Source organism: Strix uralensis, chromosome 14, assembly GCF_047716275.1.
Source record: "Strix uralensis isolate ZFMK-TIS-50842 chromosome 14, bStrUra1, whole genome shotgun sequence".
NCBI lineage: Eukaryota > Metazoa > Chordata > Aves > Strigiformes > Strigidae > Strix > Strix uralensis.
The window spans coordinates 20,633,106-20,648,916 of NC_133985.1; the positions used below are offsets into that span (position 1 = coordinate 20,633,106).

At 52.0% G+C, this 15,811-nt stretch overlaps 1 protein-coding gene across 1 annotated transcript; it reads left to right on the forward strand.

Annotated features, from left to right (window-relative positions):
* The first annotated feature begins 779 nt into the window (after positions 1-779).
* Positions 780-8,419, forward strand: PITX1 (paired like homeodomain 1). Its single transcript, XM_074883519.1, has 3 exons — positions 780-942; positions 3,764-3,969; positions 6,532-8,419. Exons 1-3 carry the CDS (start codon positions 780-782, stop codon positions 7,069-7,071), a joined length of 909 nt encoding a protein of 302 aa, XP_074739620.1. The 3' UTR covers positions 7,072-8,419.
* Positions 8,420-15,811: the final 7,392 nt, after the last annotated feature.

Consider the following 15,811-nt stretch of genomic DNA (forward strand, 5'->3'; position numbering starts at 1 on the left):
AACTGGGTACGGGGATACCCACGGAGACGCCGTGCTGCGCGGGGGCGCAACCTGCGCGCTGGCGGCTGGCAGGACGCTGCGGAGGAGGGCGGTCTGGCGGGGTGCTGGGAGCGGGCAGGGGGTCCCGAGCCACCTTTTTCCACCTTTCCATTCGTTTCTAAAATATTTTTAATACCTCACCGAGTTGGGGGGGGGGGAGGGGAAAGTGGAGGCGGAGGTGGGGGGGCTCCTCGGGGGAGACGCAGCCGGGCGGTGGGGGCCGGGCAGGGGCCCGGCGGGGGGCTGCGGGCCTGACCGCGGCCGCGTAAATTGCGCACATCGGCGGGAAGCGCGGAGGCAGGTCCGCCCGCGCGGCCGGGCTGGGCGAGCGCTAGATGGAGTGATGCATTAGCGAGACGGGGAGGTTTTAACCTTCAGGGGGAGGAGCCCCGTTTAACTACAGGCATTTGTTCTAGGGCAGGTCACTTTAATCTCTTTAGCTTTAAACTGTCCAACTCGCAACTCGCGTTTCTCTATAAGGGATCTTTACCACTTCCCTGCCTATGCGGCCGGACTGCCGTGCCTCTCCCCGAGCAGAGACAACCGGCTTCGAGGCACTGCCCAGATCTCTTTTTCCGACACCCTTAAAATAATACTGTTAGTAATAAGTGGATTTGCTTTTTGGTTTTTGTTCTTTTTTTTTTTCCTTTTTTTTTTAAAAAAAAAAAAAAAAGCTCCTTGTTCCTTTCTGTGTGGAATAAACACCTGCAAACTCCCCCAGGCAGCCCGACGCCCCTGCCATGGATTCCTTTAAAGGTGGAATGAATTTGGAGAGACTGCCCGAGAGCTTGAGACCCCAACCCTCCCATGACATGGCTTCCAGCTTCCATTTGCAAAGATCCTCGGAACCCAGAGACCCGATCGAGAACTCAGCCAGTGAATCCTCCGACACGGAGGTGCCAGGTAAACCCCCCCCATTACCACCGACACCCCCCACCCACCCCGCGGCCCCGGCCCGCTCCCCCCCTCGCCGCCTCCCCCTCCCCACCGCGCCTTCCCTTCGTGGGGCGGTCGGTGGGGTTTTGCTCGCACCCCCCCGCACAACCAGAGGCGATGGGGGGGCGGGGGGGACGGGGACACTGAGGGGGGGGTGGGGAGGAGGGGGGGAGAGCTGCCGGTGATCCCGGTGGCTCCATCCCGAGCGAGCCCCGGGAACCGGAGCAGGGGGCAGGGGCCCGCCCGGAGCTGCCTCCCCCGCCGTGCCCGGTGCTGACAGCCCGCCGGGAGGACACACAGGGCTCCCCATCCCCATCCAAGAGCTGCTCTTTTTTTTTATATATATAAAAATCACAGTTATTAATTGATGGGGTCGAAAGGAAAGGGGGGGCTCTTCGGGGAGTGCGGTTTTGCCGGATGTTTCTGAAATAATGTCAGCTTTTGCCCGGGTTTATTTTCCAGCTCGGGTGGTGCAGAGATGGAAAAAAAGATCTCTCTGTCAAAGGAGAGGGGAGGAAAAAAAATTTTTAAAAAGAAAGAAAAGCCCCGCAGAGCAGGAGAGGTGGCGTGGGGCCGAGCGCAGGCAGCGCGGGCCGCCGCGGAGGGGATGTGCGCGGCCGCGGAGAGGTTTCCCCGCTGGAAAAGGTCCCCGAGCCCTGACCACCATGTGGAAGGGCTGCAAGGAAAGCTGTGGTTTCCCAGTTTGTCTTTAATTAAAGTAGCAACATTTCTAGAATGACAAGGGAAGCTAGGAGGAGGAAACAAAAGCTGCAGGAAGGAGCGTGATACCCATTCTCCACCGAGACCTTTTCAGAGGGAGTTTATCTCTTATTTCATTTTAATTTTTTAATAGATCTTTGGAGTTTTAGCAGGTCCTATAACCTAGAGAGTGGCTGGGGCAAGAGTCGGTCCCGAAGTGGCACCCGGTGATAAATAGGGTTGTGCCTCCCAGCCTGGTTCGCAAACAAAGTTAGGGACCGGCGTCTGGAAGGGACTCCGAGATTAGAGGGGATTATTTGAGATTAAAGAGGGAGATTTGCTCCATTTTGCCCTACCCCTGTGTGTGACCCCTCGGTGCTGGAGGAGGGCTGAGGACCTGCCTGCTTTTCTTCTCCGAGAAACTGCAAAATACCTTTCACTTTTTTTTTTTTTTTTAATGAAAAAAAAAAGCTAAAAAACCCGATTAAAGCTGATGTGCCTTATGATTTGAAATTGTATCACAGCCCGGAGCGGAGGCCCGATTTTTAATGAAATCCTGGCGGGGATTGAAACCCGGAGCGGGGCGAGGGACCGCCGGGACGGACCCCACGGCAGCCGCAGCCGCTTTCCTGTCGCCCCCCGGCTCCCTCTCGGTCCGGTTTCTCCGGGCTCTTCCCAGCTGAAAAGAGAGGAATTTTTTTTTGCGGGGGTTATTTTGGTTTCTGTTTCCTCGCCGCTGCCGCCGGGCCCTGCGGCTCGGCCGGGGGGAGCCCAGGGGGGGCCGGTGGCGATGGGGTCTGAGCTGCAGAGGCCTTGTTTGCTCTGCAAACCTCTGCGAGCCGAGAGAGGCCAGCCGGGCGACCATCGGCCCTTCTGGGGCTTCCACTGAGCCGTCGGAGCTCGCCGTCCCCCCCCACCCCATTTTTTGCGATGGAGGGTGCCCAGGCGAGGAGCGATTCGGGGGTGACTTTGCAAGGACGAGTCCTCCCGGGCTTGGGATGCAGCCCGCGATTATTTTTAGACTCCCGCTTACCTCGCAGAGGTCGGGGCTATAGAAATTCCTTCGGGCCCGCCGCTGGCGGGATAAAACCCTCTAAAAGGGAGAGGGAAAAAAACCTCTAAAAGGGAAAAACTCCCCGCGGAGTTTCCTTCAGGCAGCAGCAGGACAGAGGCCGGGGGGATGGCCCGGCCGCACCTTTCCCCGCTCCCGCCGGGGCCCAGGCCGGGAGCACGTTTCGTTCAGGCCTTTCCGTCCCTTCCCGAGCGCTTGAACCGGGACAAATCCGGCCGAAACCCGGGCTGGGAGAGCCAGAAAGGCCGTTACGAAAAGGGAGCGGGGGTTTGTCCTCCCGTCGCGGCGGGGCCGGGGTTGGATTCCTGCTTCCAGTCCGCGCAAATCCCGACCGTGAAAACGCTCCTGGCTTTTTTTTTTTTTTTTTCCTTTGCTTTGCTTTGCTTCTTTCGATATGATTTTTGCAGAGGGATTCCTCAACCTCGGATTAAAATAAACACTAAAATCCTACAAGTGGCAAAAGAAAAAAAATTAAAAATAAATAAGTGGGGAAGCGGAGAGGCAGGGGAAGAGGGTGCATTTTGCAATTAATTGCTGCTGGGTTTTACACCCCTACCCTTCCAAAGTTTCCTGTCGCGGCCGAGCACAACAAAGACAATGGAGCAAAGATCGCGCCTTAGCTAAAAGGGAGTGAGAAGGTGCCGTGGAAAGGCCGAGCGGGCGATGCTGCGGGGCGCCCGCTCCCCCCCGCTTGCTCTCACCCCTCGGGCCCGCTCCGAGCCGGGCCGCCCTGGGGGTCCCGCTGCCTCCCGGGGTGCCCTGGGCCCGGGCAGGTCTCCGTGCTCCTTCCCCAACAGCCCCGGAAAAAGCCGAGTTTGGCTACGGAGCGTTCAGCGGGTGCCAAGGCCCGAAAGGACCCGCGTGGGTGCCCCCACGCGTCCCTCCGGCGGGGCGGGCAGGGCTGGGGGCGGGGGCGGCGTGGCTGGGTGATTTCTGTTTGCACAAAAAAAAAAAAAAAAAAAAAAAGAAAAAGCAACAAACAAAACAAACCACCCAAACCCCGACACCCCACCGCAGAAAAGGAGCGCAGCGGCGAGCAGAAAAACGAAGACGGGGCCGCCGACGACCCGGCGAAGAAAAAGAAGCAGAGGAGGCAGCGGACCCACTTCACCAGCCAGCAGCTGCAGGAGCTGGAGGCCACTTTCCAGCGGAACCGCTATCCCGACATGAGCATGAGGGAGGAGATCGCCGTGTGGACCAACCTCACCGAGCCCCGAGTCCGGGTAAGAGGGGTGCTGAGCCCCGCCGGGGGTGCAGGGCTCTGCGCCGGGCCCTGCCGGAAGGGAGGCGGAGTGGGGGGGGGGATCGTCTCGGGGAAATTGTCCCTTTTGGGAGTCGCTGAGTCGGTTTACGAGCAGAGCTCGGCTGCTGTGGGCTTGATTTTAATTCCTAATACTGGGATCCAGGTCGGAAAGGAGAAATTCAGCTCTCGGCCGCGGAGAGATGCCGCCCGGAGCGGGCTGTGACCGCGCTTGGGCACAGGCCCGAAAAGTGGGGGGCGAGCAGCACAGGGGGCAGCGGGAAGTTGGGGGCTCGGGAAGGGCCCGGTTGTGGGGGGAAGATCCCCCCCCGGCTTGTCTTAAACCCGGCGCGAAGCTAGAAACCCCCCTCCCCCAGCGGGCCTTCCCTTTTCCTCTGCTTCTTCCCAATAATCCCAGCAATCGCCACCATCTCCCAACAAACCGCTGCTCGACGGCAACTGCGCGATTGCGGCTCGGCCCCGCGGCCATCGGTGCCGGCCCCTCCCGGCCGCGCATCTCCCGCGGCCGCGGGCGGAGCGGCTGTTTGCGGAGGGAGAAGGACAAGGGCTGGGGAGCGGTTGCGCTCCAAGGTCAATCAGCGCTGTAGACACATACTTGTACGGCGAAGGCGCCTGGTCTTTACACGCCTCGGAGCCGATGCCACCATATATACACCTATAGATACACATATATACCCTCGGCGGCTCCTCAGAGAGATTGATGAGGGAAATATCCTGGCAATAACCGACCCGAGCGAAGCAGCTCGGGCTGTATTGACCCGCCGTGCCTGGGCTGTCACCGTTTCTCCGCCTCCCCTTTTATCTCCCCCCCCCCCCCCCCCCCCCACCCGGGACAATTCCCCTCGCGGTTTCAGCCATGGCAATCCCCCCCCAGGCGCCCCCACCGCCCCCCGTGGGTTGAGCACGGGGAGGGGAGAAACCCGGGAGAAAATGAGAACCGCGGAGGGCAGCCCCGCCGTCCAGAAAAGCCACTTTTCTCTCTCCTTTTTTTTTTTTTTTTTTTTTTTTCCCTTGGCAATTAAACCGCGAGTGACCAAATCGGATTACAGAGATTCTGCTTTAAACCTTTCAAGAGTAAACACCCATCTGCAACGGGGGAAATGCATCTGAAAGCATTGTCTTAATTGAGTTTAAAACAAAACAAAGCCGGAGCATTAATATTGGTGGAATATTTCAGGAAGCAAATAAAACTAATATATGAGTTGCCATTAGCATAATTTCGTTCTCCCTCTGTGTGGAGATGTTTTGGTTTGATGTTCTGAGATTGCAGATTGCAAATCTAACCTTAATTTGCTATAAGGGCCTTCCTTTAAAATGTCTAGGAGCCATAATTAAAACTATTACCCTCATTTTCAGGAAATTCCTGTCTGGAAGCACCTTCCGAGGAGTATATTACAGGTTTTGAACATGTTGGCTTTCGTTTCCTATTTATACGGGATTCTTTTTATTATTGTTATTTTTTAAAATAGACTCCGCCATCTATTCCCCCCCCCTCCCCGAAGTTTCCATCCTTGAGACCGGTGTTTAATAATAGTTGCGCCATTTCTACGCCGGGAGGGGAGGCCCGAAGAGCTGCCCCCCCTCACTCCCCTCACCCCTCCCCGGCTCCGGCGGCCGTGCAGAAGAAGGAGCGCAACCTCCGCGGGGCCGGGCGCACGGAACCGCGCGGCTCCGGCCGGGGCCCCGGTGTCCACAGGGAGCCCGGGGAAAGCCGGGGGGGGTGCGGGGGGTGGGATGCAGCAGGAGAGGGTCGCAGGCCGGGTGCAGCAGGCAGGCAGGACGATGGCTTTTAACCTGGAAAAAAAGGATTTGGGGGCTGCCCGGCTTCCAGCACGGGAGGCTCAAACGCTTTCCGAGGGCTAAAAAAAAAAATATAAATAAGTAAGAGCGAGCCTGGATCAGGTTTTTGCATCAAACACCAGGAGCGGCCACCGCTTCTCTGTTCCCTAGTCAGGGCTGTAAATTCTCATTAGATATAAAGGCAGAGGCTGCATCTATCCAAGGGCGATGCGGGGATTGATTTTTTTTTTTTTTAAACCTAAACATACTAATCCAATCCCCTTTTTTATGATCTGTAACAGGGGACTTTTATTACACGGCATTAGCGTTCGGAAACGCGGCGGAGCCGGGGTGAGCCGGCCCTAATCAGAGCGGGGAGAGGGGCGGCGGGGGGGACCGGGGGGTCGCGGAGACCCGCGCAAGCATCCTTCGAGGAAAGGCCGGCTGCGCACATCCCGTCTCGCACATCCCGGTGAAGGAAAAAGGATGCGCGCAGAGGCACCCCGCGGAGCGGGGCACCCCGGAGGGGCGGGGGGGATGTAGGGGAGGTGGGGGGCTGCCAAACGACCCTCACACGCCGGGGTTGCTGGTCAGGGCGCGGGGGGGGGGTGGGGGGGGGTGCCTGCGCGCTCCTTGCGCGCATCTGCGCGGCGGGGAAAAGGGGGCGGCGGAGGTCCCGCACTCACCGTGCCGTGTCGGTCGTGTGTGTGTGTGTGTGTGTGTGTGTGTGTGTGTCCCCACGCAGGTCTGGTTTAAGAACCGCCGAGCCAAGTGGAGAAAGCGGGAGCGGAACCAGCAGATGGACCTGTGCAAGAACGGCTACGTGCCGCAGTTCAGCGGGCTGATGCAGCCCTACGACGACATGTACGCCGGCTACCCCTACAACAACTGGGCCACCAAAAGCCTCACCCCGGCGCCTCTTTCCACCAAGAGTTTCACCTTCTTCAACTCCATGAGCCCCCTCTCCTCGCAGTCCATGTTCTCGGCGCCCAGCAGCATCTCCTCCATGAACATGCCCTCCAGTATGGGCCACTCGGCCGTGCCGGGCATGGCCAACTCCGGCCTCAACAACATCAACAACATCAGCGGCTCCTCGCTCAACTCGGCCATGTCCTCGCCGGCCTGTCCCTACGGGCCACCGGGCTCGCCCTACAGCGTCTACCGGGACACTTGCAACTCCAGCTTAGCCAGTCTCAGACTGAAATCAAAGCAGCACTCCAGTTTCGGCTACAGCAGTTTGCAAAGCCCCGGCTCTAGTCTAAACGCTTGTCAGTACAACAGTTGACGGACTTGACACAAGCCACCTCCGACAAAACACCGCCGACAAAGCAAAGCGACGTTTAACGGAAAAGAAAAAAAAATTTAAAAATTAAAACCCGATGATGATTAAAAGCAAAACCCGAGCAAGTGAGAAAAGGGGGAAAAAAAAAAACAACCAAAACAAAACACCGCCAAAAAAAAAAAAAAAAACAAACCTAAAAACAAAAGCTCCGCGGACTTCGACTGTCTAGAAAAAAAAAATATGAATGCAAACCAACGATGCAACCAACAAAACAGCGCTTAAAAAAAAAAAAAACCAACAAAAAACCAAACAAAAACAATTAAAAACAAACCATCAAAAACCGTAAACGGACCAGAAAACTTTTTGCAAGAGACACCGAAATCTGGTACATGGATGAGTTGCAATTTTTCTCTGGATTATGCGGGTTGTATGTGTTTACTTGAACTTGCACAGGAGTTGGTAAGGCGGCCGCTTCCCCGCGGGGAGGGCGGCGCGGGTGGGAGCCGCCGCGGTGGTAAGAGCTGGTGGGACGGTTCTTGGCCGCTTGTCGCACGGGAAGAGTTTGGTTAATGTTTACCACTGAGAAACAGAATCACACGCGAAAAAAAAAAAAAAAAAAAAAAAGAGGGGGGAGAAAAAAAAATATAATTCGCAGAGTAGATTCTGCGGGAAAAATGGTTAAAATATTAGGTATGAAACTATTAAAAATAATAATGACAAGGGTCAACCACTTATATAAGGTTATATTTATATCTACCGTTGCATTGTGCCGGATCATTGTCCTTGGCCGTTGAATAAACTGTTTTTAAAATGCATGATTCTTGATGTTTTTTCTTTAGCTGGAAGCTATAATCCAGTCATTCCTGATACTAAGCAGCTCAAGGTTCCTACCTCTTCATCCTTTCCAAAAGACTGCAGTATCCCCGGTTGTGAGAGAGCACAGAAACCCTCCAGCGATGCGAAAACTGTTCAGCATTCTCCCCATCCAAAGTCTTATCCTGATAATGAAATTATCATTCATCTTTATTTAAATGCAGGGGTTTTTTCTGTTAAAAAAAAAAAAAAAAGACAACAACAAAAAAACCCTTTCAGAGAGTCTAGGAAAAAAAAAGACGAAAAACGGTCTGTTATGAAGTGAATACAGATACTGCATCTCTGCTAGAGAAACAGCGAGCCTCGGCGTCCGGAAAGGTTGCTTAGCAAAGCTGAAAGAGTTCCTTGCTTTTCTAACTGTGAAGGAAAAGCAAGGAACAAAAAAAAAAAAAAAAAAAAAGAAACCGATCTTAAGGTGTTATTATCTTAAGGTGTTATTATGTAAATGTAGATACTTTAACAAGTGCTTGTTGGCAAAAAAAAAAAAAAACCAAACATGGAAATGATAAATATGATCTTTATTAATACGCATACAAAACGCATATGAAGTTTAATTGCAGGCATATTTGTTGCTTATTTTTGTCGATACTTATTACCTGTAGATGACAAAGAAACATAATATAAAATGCACACGGTACTTCTTTCCCAGTGTATTTCACACCTGTGGTAAACGTTACGCTGGATGTTTCAATTATGCTGTTGTGGATAAGGATGCAGTATATATATTGTTTTATAAGTTATGTTTTGTGATTTTTTTTTTTTTTTTCAAAATTAAGAGCATGGGAATAAAAAAAAAATCCAAAAAAAAACCAAAACCGAAACGAAATCTAGAAATGCCTTTAATGTTCTTTTCTGGCTGTGTTTAAGAAATCGACTAAAGAAGAAGAAAAGCAGCTTTATCCCCCCCTCCCCGCCCCGCGGTGGCATTTTGGGGAGGGCCCCTCCACTTCCCCCCGGTAATTGCGCCGTCGCCCCGCGTCCCCCCCGTCACTGGAATCGCCGGCCAAGGTGGGGGGAAAGGTGCCTTTCCTCGGGGAGGGGGACTCGGTCCTGCCATCCCAAGGGGCAGCCCCGGCACTGGAAATCCTCCCCACCTCTAATTTTATGGCAGACTTTTCCCGCTGCTGTTCTGGCGGCGCGGCGGGGTTTGGGGAGCCAGCCCTCCTTCCCGCCTGGATCTCGGCTCCCACGAAATAATAACGCCTCGAGCCGTGGCCTGGGGTTTTTTTCCTCCCAAAAAGGTTAATCCTCGCACCCTGAAGACCCCCCCCTCGGCGTGTGGCAGCCCTGGGACCGCTCCTTCCCGCTGAACCGTTTTGCCCGTTTTGCAAAGGTGCGTTTTTCTCTCGCTCCTCCAAATTCTCCCAGATCCTGAATTTTAAAGGTTGTTCGATTTATTTTTTTCTCCCCAAGCCGCTGCAAGCCCCAAAGGCTCCGATTTCATTACTCTTTCATTACTATTTGGATTACTATTAATATTTTGTGAAAAATGCCATAATTCAGCCAACGAAACAATTAATTATCTGTGGCGAGGCCGGAGCCGGCGGGACCCCGTCGCTTTCCTCCGCGGCGGAAAAACCCACCGCGGGGGCTGCCTCCCCAAACGCGCTTTTTGCGCGGCCGCGGATGTGGCCCCCCCCGCCATCCCCGGTGGTGGTGGTGGGCTTGCAGCTCTCTGCGCGGAACCGCTTGAGCCCCGCGGGGTTTCCGCGGCCGCGCAGGGCAGCCCGGCCCCCAGGAGCCCCGGGAGCCGTTTCCTGGCAGTGGAGGGGGGGGGAGTCGTGCCCGCGGACCCCCCATCCCCGGGTTGGGGGGCTGCGCAGTGGCTTTGCACCTAACCCGGGGGCTCAGCAGAGAGGAGCTGAGTCTCTCTTCGGCTACTTTGTCACTTATTACAGCTCCGGGAGCGTGCACCAGACCAGGAAAATCACTGGTTTTCCTCCCCAATTTCCATCGGGGGCGAGGGTGTGTGTGCGTGTGTATCTGCAAGCCCTCAGCTGTTATTTTAGCTTGGATTTTCGGTGTTCATTTTCTCCTGTTCCTGGAGGTAGCACTGTTAGTCCTAAATCAGAGCAGCGACTGCAAGGCTCCCGCTTGGCCAAACCCTGCCGCAAGTTTCAGTTGTTGTCGGGAGTCCTGACACCACCACCACCCCCTCCCCGAAACTCAGCTGGGGACCAGGGACACAGCCGGCTTGAGTTTTTGTGCCGGTGGCCATCACCGGTGCCCCCCTGCCCTGTGAATGTACCAGGGAAAGCTGATTCGCCGCTCCTGGGCGAAATTTGGGCATTTTGAGACATTTACGGCTCAGGGAAAAAGAAAATCCCAAGGAGGCACCGAGCAGAAAGCAGCTCCTACCCCTTCCCTGCGCACTTTTACAGCTGCCCTCCTTCCAGCAGCCTTTAGCGCTCCCCCCCGCAATGGTTAAAGCTTGAATTCTTGGGGGTTTCAGTGGGTTTGAAGCGCGGCTTGGCACCGCCTTGCCCAAGCGCAGCTTCCCCCGGGATATGCCCTCGGAGGTGCCCAGGTGTGTGCCCACGCCGGGGGCAGCCGAGGGGGGCTGTCATTTAATGGTCCCTTAGCCCCTAAAGGGCGGGGTCTCACCCTCCTTTTATAAACGATATACCTCACTCTCATTTTATAACTGGCTCTCCCCACCGCTCTTCGCACTTCGGTGTTTGAACTCCCCTCGCCAGCGTCCGGCTGTTTCCACACACCGGAGGCGATGGTTTTCCGTCCCTTATCCCGAGTGGTTTCCAGCGTGTGAAGCTCACGCGGGGGTTTCTGAGGCTGCATCGCTTCGACCTAGCGCAGCTCCAGCCCTCCCAGTGCTGCAGAGACCCCCCCAGCCTCCTGCCCACCGACTGCAGTCTTGTCTTTGTCGAGGCGAGCAGATACTTGGAGCCCGAGAAATAGCTGAATCAAGTTTTCCATTTGTTCTGGGTGTGCTGGCTTACCTATTAGCATTTCCAAGGCAAAGCTGCCTGGGGAGCACTTTACATACCTACCTGGGCTAGGGGTTTGCTTGGGAACACTCTACGGTCCTCAGAGGTCCCAGACGACCAACCCAGAAGTTGCTGCACGGTGGAGGCTCCTATTGCACCAGCGCAGATGAAGTTCACAAAGACTTTTATGCCTCAGACTGCGCTGTTCGTTCGAGATTAAATGTCTTCTAATAAAAAACTGTGGTCAGTTTAACTCCACATTGCATACTTTTCTTTATCTGTGGCCTGGAACTCAGCAAACTATGCAAAGTCCCATTTAAATTAATGGGATGCTTCAGTACTGATTTTAATGGGATTTTGTATAATAAAAATAACACTTAGAAATGCCCTAACATTTTGCTGCAAACTTGCAACAAAAGTCGCTGGAGCTGGGATAATAAAAATACAGGCTTTATATGAAACCTATGAAGGGTTTGTCATTAACTTCAGTGGCACAGTTTCAGGCCTTATTATTTTAGTTTACCTTTGTATAAGTAAAAATTACTTTATCAATTAAACAAGAATCTGTGACAACTTCTCTGTTCCAGTTTGGCAACTCGCATGTGAAAATTTAGTTTGATATTATCAAAACGGCCAAGATATTCAGACTCATAAAACAGCCTGTACACAAAGACTGAGAACAAATAAAAATAAGAAACTACACATTGTTTTTGCTAAGAGTTTGCCCATCAAACAAAGTTAAGTTGTTACTTCTAAAAAAAATACTTCATATCCCTCCTTTAATCTATCCAGGAGAACAGTTTTCTGCTCACCCTCATAGAAAACAGTAAAAACCTCCTTCAAAGTGAAATATGTTTTAATTAACAGAGCTGCAAAATAAAATCCACAGCTATGCAACAAGCCTCCTCTGCAGCTCACCATTGTGCGAACCGCTCGGGCAAGCTGCTCTTATTAACAAGCTACAGACTACGCTCTGCTCCAAACTGATTAAGCAGTAGGGCTGCAGGCAGATTTTCTATCAAAAATGTTTCAATGGCAGCCAGCCTTTTCTTTTGCGGCATGATTTATTTTTTTTTTAACAGGAAAAAATAATTTGTTTATCCCCAACTCCAATTTCTCTAATGAAGAAAGCATATGCACAAAATTTTTATTTACCAAAAAACTTCCCAACAAATAAAAATTCCCATAGGAAATAAAAAAAAAAAGAAAAACAAAAGAACATATGTATTTGATTTTTTTCCCTTCTTCACCCCAGTGAAGCTTGCAAAAACTTGCAAAAAAAAGCGAAGTTTGCAAAAACCCAGGTAACAATGTTCAGTCTGTGCTAGAGATGAGCAAATTTGCTCACAAATCTTCCCAGGAGATCAGTGGAGCTGAGCAAAGGCTTGTGCCCACGGGCGAACCCCACCGATGCAAATGAGCAGCCCAGAAGCAGCTCCTCCCGACACCTCTGCTGATGCAGACCTACAACCCACGGCAGCGATGCCTCTCCAGAATAACATGTAAAACAACCCCCGACCCGGGTTGCTAATTCAAGTCTCGCATAGCAGCTTCAGCGCTTCCCCAAAAATCTATGTGTTAATATGCAAGAAACAAAAATCTGACTTAGTATGAGCAGGGACAAAGTAGCTGCTGTCCCCCAGGAGCGCAAAGCAATTTATTTTACAGGCTTCAAAGTGATACATGCCTGGGTATAGGAGATTAGCAGTGGGATTTTCAAAAGCCCTACGTGAGTGAGGACCAGATTTAAAAAAAATGATTCAGTGAATCAGTCCTGGTGTGAGATTTTCCTAGAAGTGAGTTAGGCACCTGGGATTTAGACACTAAGAGTGAGACTTTTAGAGGGATTTAGATGTCTGGAGATACAGTAAGTACATAGTGGGATCTTTAAAAGCACCCAGTGCCTGTGTCTTTCAGAGGTATCTGCTCTGGCTCCTTCTGAGGCTCCTCTAACTGCCTGGGTGAAACTGTGAGAACCCACATCCCTTCCAAAGGCTGGCTCTCGGCACTTGGGCACCCTCAGAAATTCCCATTCTCCCTCCACTCCCTTCTTTTCTTTTTCCCAGAAAGTCTAGAAGGAGGGTTCACTCACTTAAGAGCTAATTCAAGAAAGTACTTAAGCACACAAGGAAACTACCCAGCAAAATGCTTCTAGGCATGAGGTGAAGCCCTGGTTCCACGGAGGCCAGCTGGAGATTTGCCTCTGGCTTCGGGGGAGCAGGGCTGTGCCCCGTGGATAACCGCAGCGCTGCTCGCACCCTGCTGCTCGCGCTCTACTAAAGTCAGCAAACTAAAGTTGCCTAAAGTTAGGCATAAAGTTAAGTGAGGTGAAGGAAGCATTTTGGAGAGTCGTGCTCTCACAAGCCCGTGTTTGAAGTCGGGTCCTAAATTTAAACTTACTCTCTCACAGAGCAAGACCCCACTCTAAACATCTACAGGGGCAGGTTCTGAACCTTCGAAAGCAAACCTGGAAAGGCAGGTGAGAAGGCTGGGGGCCAGCCCGCGCTCTCCTCCCCAGGAACTGGCTAGCAGAGGCAGCAGCCTCCCCTCCCTGCTCTGCAGAAGACAGCAGCTTTTGGGAGCATCCCCTCCAAGGCAGGCTCAGCAGCGGAGACCGGGGCTGGGACATCCCGCACAGGTCTCTGCCCACGTCATCAGCTTGTTCCCTGCAGTGAGGAGAATAAAATATGTGACTCAGTGCAGATATTTGGAGCTGGAGGAAAGCTCGTTATTGCTTATGTCAGGGAAGCATGCTTACACCTCTCACCCTGCACTCACAGAGCCTGCTGAGACAGGTCTTGGCCCCTCTGCTGACCCACCTCTGCGGTCCCATGGCCCGACGCGGTGGTGCTGAACGGGGTTCAGCACAGGACCTGTGTAACCTCTCTGCCTGGTGTGGTAGCAAAAAGGGCTGGATCCTGTCCTCTGAAAGCTCATCCCCTTACCTGAAGTGGCTTTGGATGTTTTACCTCTGAGCACATCAGCCTACAGCCCCTTCCCACCTGCCCGTACCCTGCTCCAGACCCCCCTGCCCCATACACCCAGCCCAGCCATGCTGCCCTGTGTGACCGACATGGGACCGCTCCCCTCGCTGCCCCCGGCTCATTTCCAGGGCTTCAGGGAGAGCGGTCAGCAGCATTCACTTGTGGTCCATGGGGTAAAGCTCACCGGGCAGGGGCTGGCACCTCCACTGGTCACATCTGCAGGGGTCATCATTTGAAAAAGGCAGAAACTGCCAATCTACAGTCCTGCCCGCTTTCCTGACCTTAACCCACGCTGTCCTCTCCAAACATTTCAACAAGCTCTGACAACAAACATACCTATTCGTTCCACAGCTCCCCTGCTCTGCAGATATTCACCTGCCTTATATTTCCTCCTGCCTCGTTCCTCACCTGTCTAGCCCATACAAATACCTGTCTGCCTCAAGCCTACCTGGATGTGTGAGTTAACCACTGGTTGCATGTATCGCTGTTCTCTCTCTCTTCATCTATCTGATCTCTAATCTGAGATCATAACTGTGAATTCCTCATCTACTTGCACACTCCGAGCTCTCTGGTATGACTGTTCTACGCAGACATATTTAAATTTGTTCATCTCTACCTTACACCCCCTCATTTAGCTAACCCTCCTACCTCCCCATAACCGACAAACACCATATAACTTTATAATACATAAAACTCACAACTCCATCTCTGACATATTTACCTAGTCTTCTTTCTTTTGTTTTAACACAGTTTAGTATCAGCTACATACAAATGTATCATATATTTGTACCTGTTCCTCTAAGGTCTAAGGTTAAGATTAAGTTAGAGATAGGGTTAAGGCTTACTGCTTAGTTAGGGTCAGGGTTTGCTTAGGGTTAGGGTTGGGTTGAGATTGGTTTAGAGTTAGGGATAGGGTTGGTTCAGCATTTAGGATTACATTTAGGTTATGGCTGGGTTAGGGTGAGGCATGGGTTAGGTTTAGGATAGGATTATGGTTAGTGTCAGGGTCAGTGGTAGGTCTCAGCTTGGGTTAGGGTTAGGTATTTGCTGCAGCATTTTAGGTGAGGTTAGGGTTATGGGCTAGTGCTGTGTTCACATACCGTTGGGTTAGGGTTAGGTTTGGCTTTGTGTTGTGTTAGGTTAAGGTTTAAGCTTAGGGTTGGGTTTGTGTCAGGATTTAGAAGTAGGGTTAGTTTTAGGATTGATCTGGGAGTCACATGTCAGCCTTGATCATGTCATTTCTCTGTGCTTATGTCTTGTGCAAACAGATCTGTTCTCCTTCTGTCCCTCGTAGGACTGCAGATCACCTAATTTTCTCTCCCACACACCCCTGTATGTGTTTATAGTTGACTTTCATAACGCTTAGCAATCCATTTTCCCCATGTATTCTCATTTACCTGACCTTTTTGTTTGTTTTGCATACATACATCTCACACATCTAGTCTATCTCACACTTACTAATGGCTCTCCTTTCTTATAGCACTAACGTATTCACCACTTCTGCTTCTGCCTGTCATGCCTAAGACATCAATGCAACTAATGTCACGATTAACGATCTTTTTCTGCAGTCTTTTATACATACTCATTAAGCTAACGTCTGTGACTACTTACCTATCTGATCAATCTCATGCAAATTTTAATTAATCTCCCTGGATTTCCATAGCACATAGTAAACTGTATATTTTCATCTCCCTCCTTGTTTCATCCATATTAATCTCTCTGCTCACCTGTACCTACTCTGATGAGCTTCCTGGTACCCACTCATCTGTATGTGCACCCACATCCTTCTTCATCAATCATCCTGTCCAGGATTTACTCCCCTATCTAACATCCCTCTAATTCGTACATGATCGTCAGGCTAATTTCTCAACACTCCCAGCTCATGAATACTCCTCTCTCTCTTTAGCTACCCAGTACCTAGTCCAACCTGTTAGCTCGCTA

Bases quoted from the DNA above. Each gene is read 5' to 3' on its own strand.
- PITX1 (XM_074883519.1), top strand. From the start codon at position 780: ATGGATTCCTTTAAAGGTGGAATGAATTTGGAGAGACTGCCCGAGAGC. The intron at 943-3,763 runs GTAAACCCCCCC...ACCCCACCGCAG, and splicing joins CTCCGACACGGAGGTGCCAG to AAAAGGAGCGCAGCGGCGAG. The intron at 3,970-6,531 runs GTAAGAGGGGTG...GTCCCCACGCAG, and splicing joins TCACCGAGCCCCGAGTCCGG to GTCTGGTTTAAGAACCGCCG.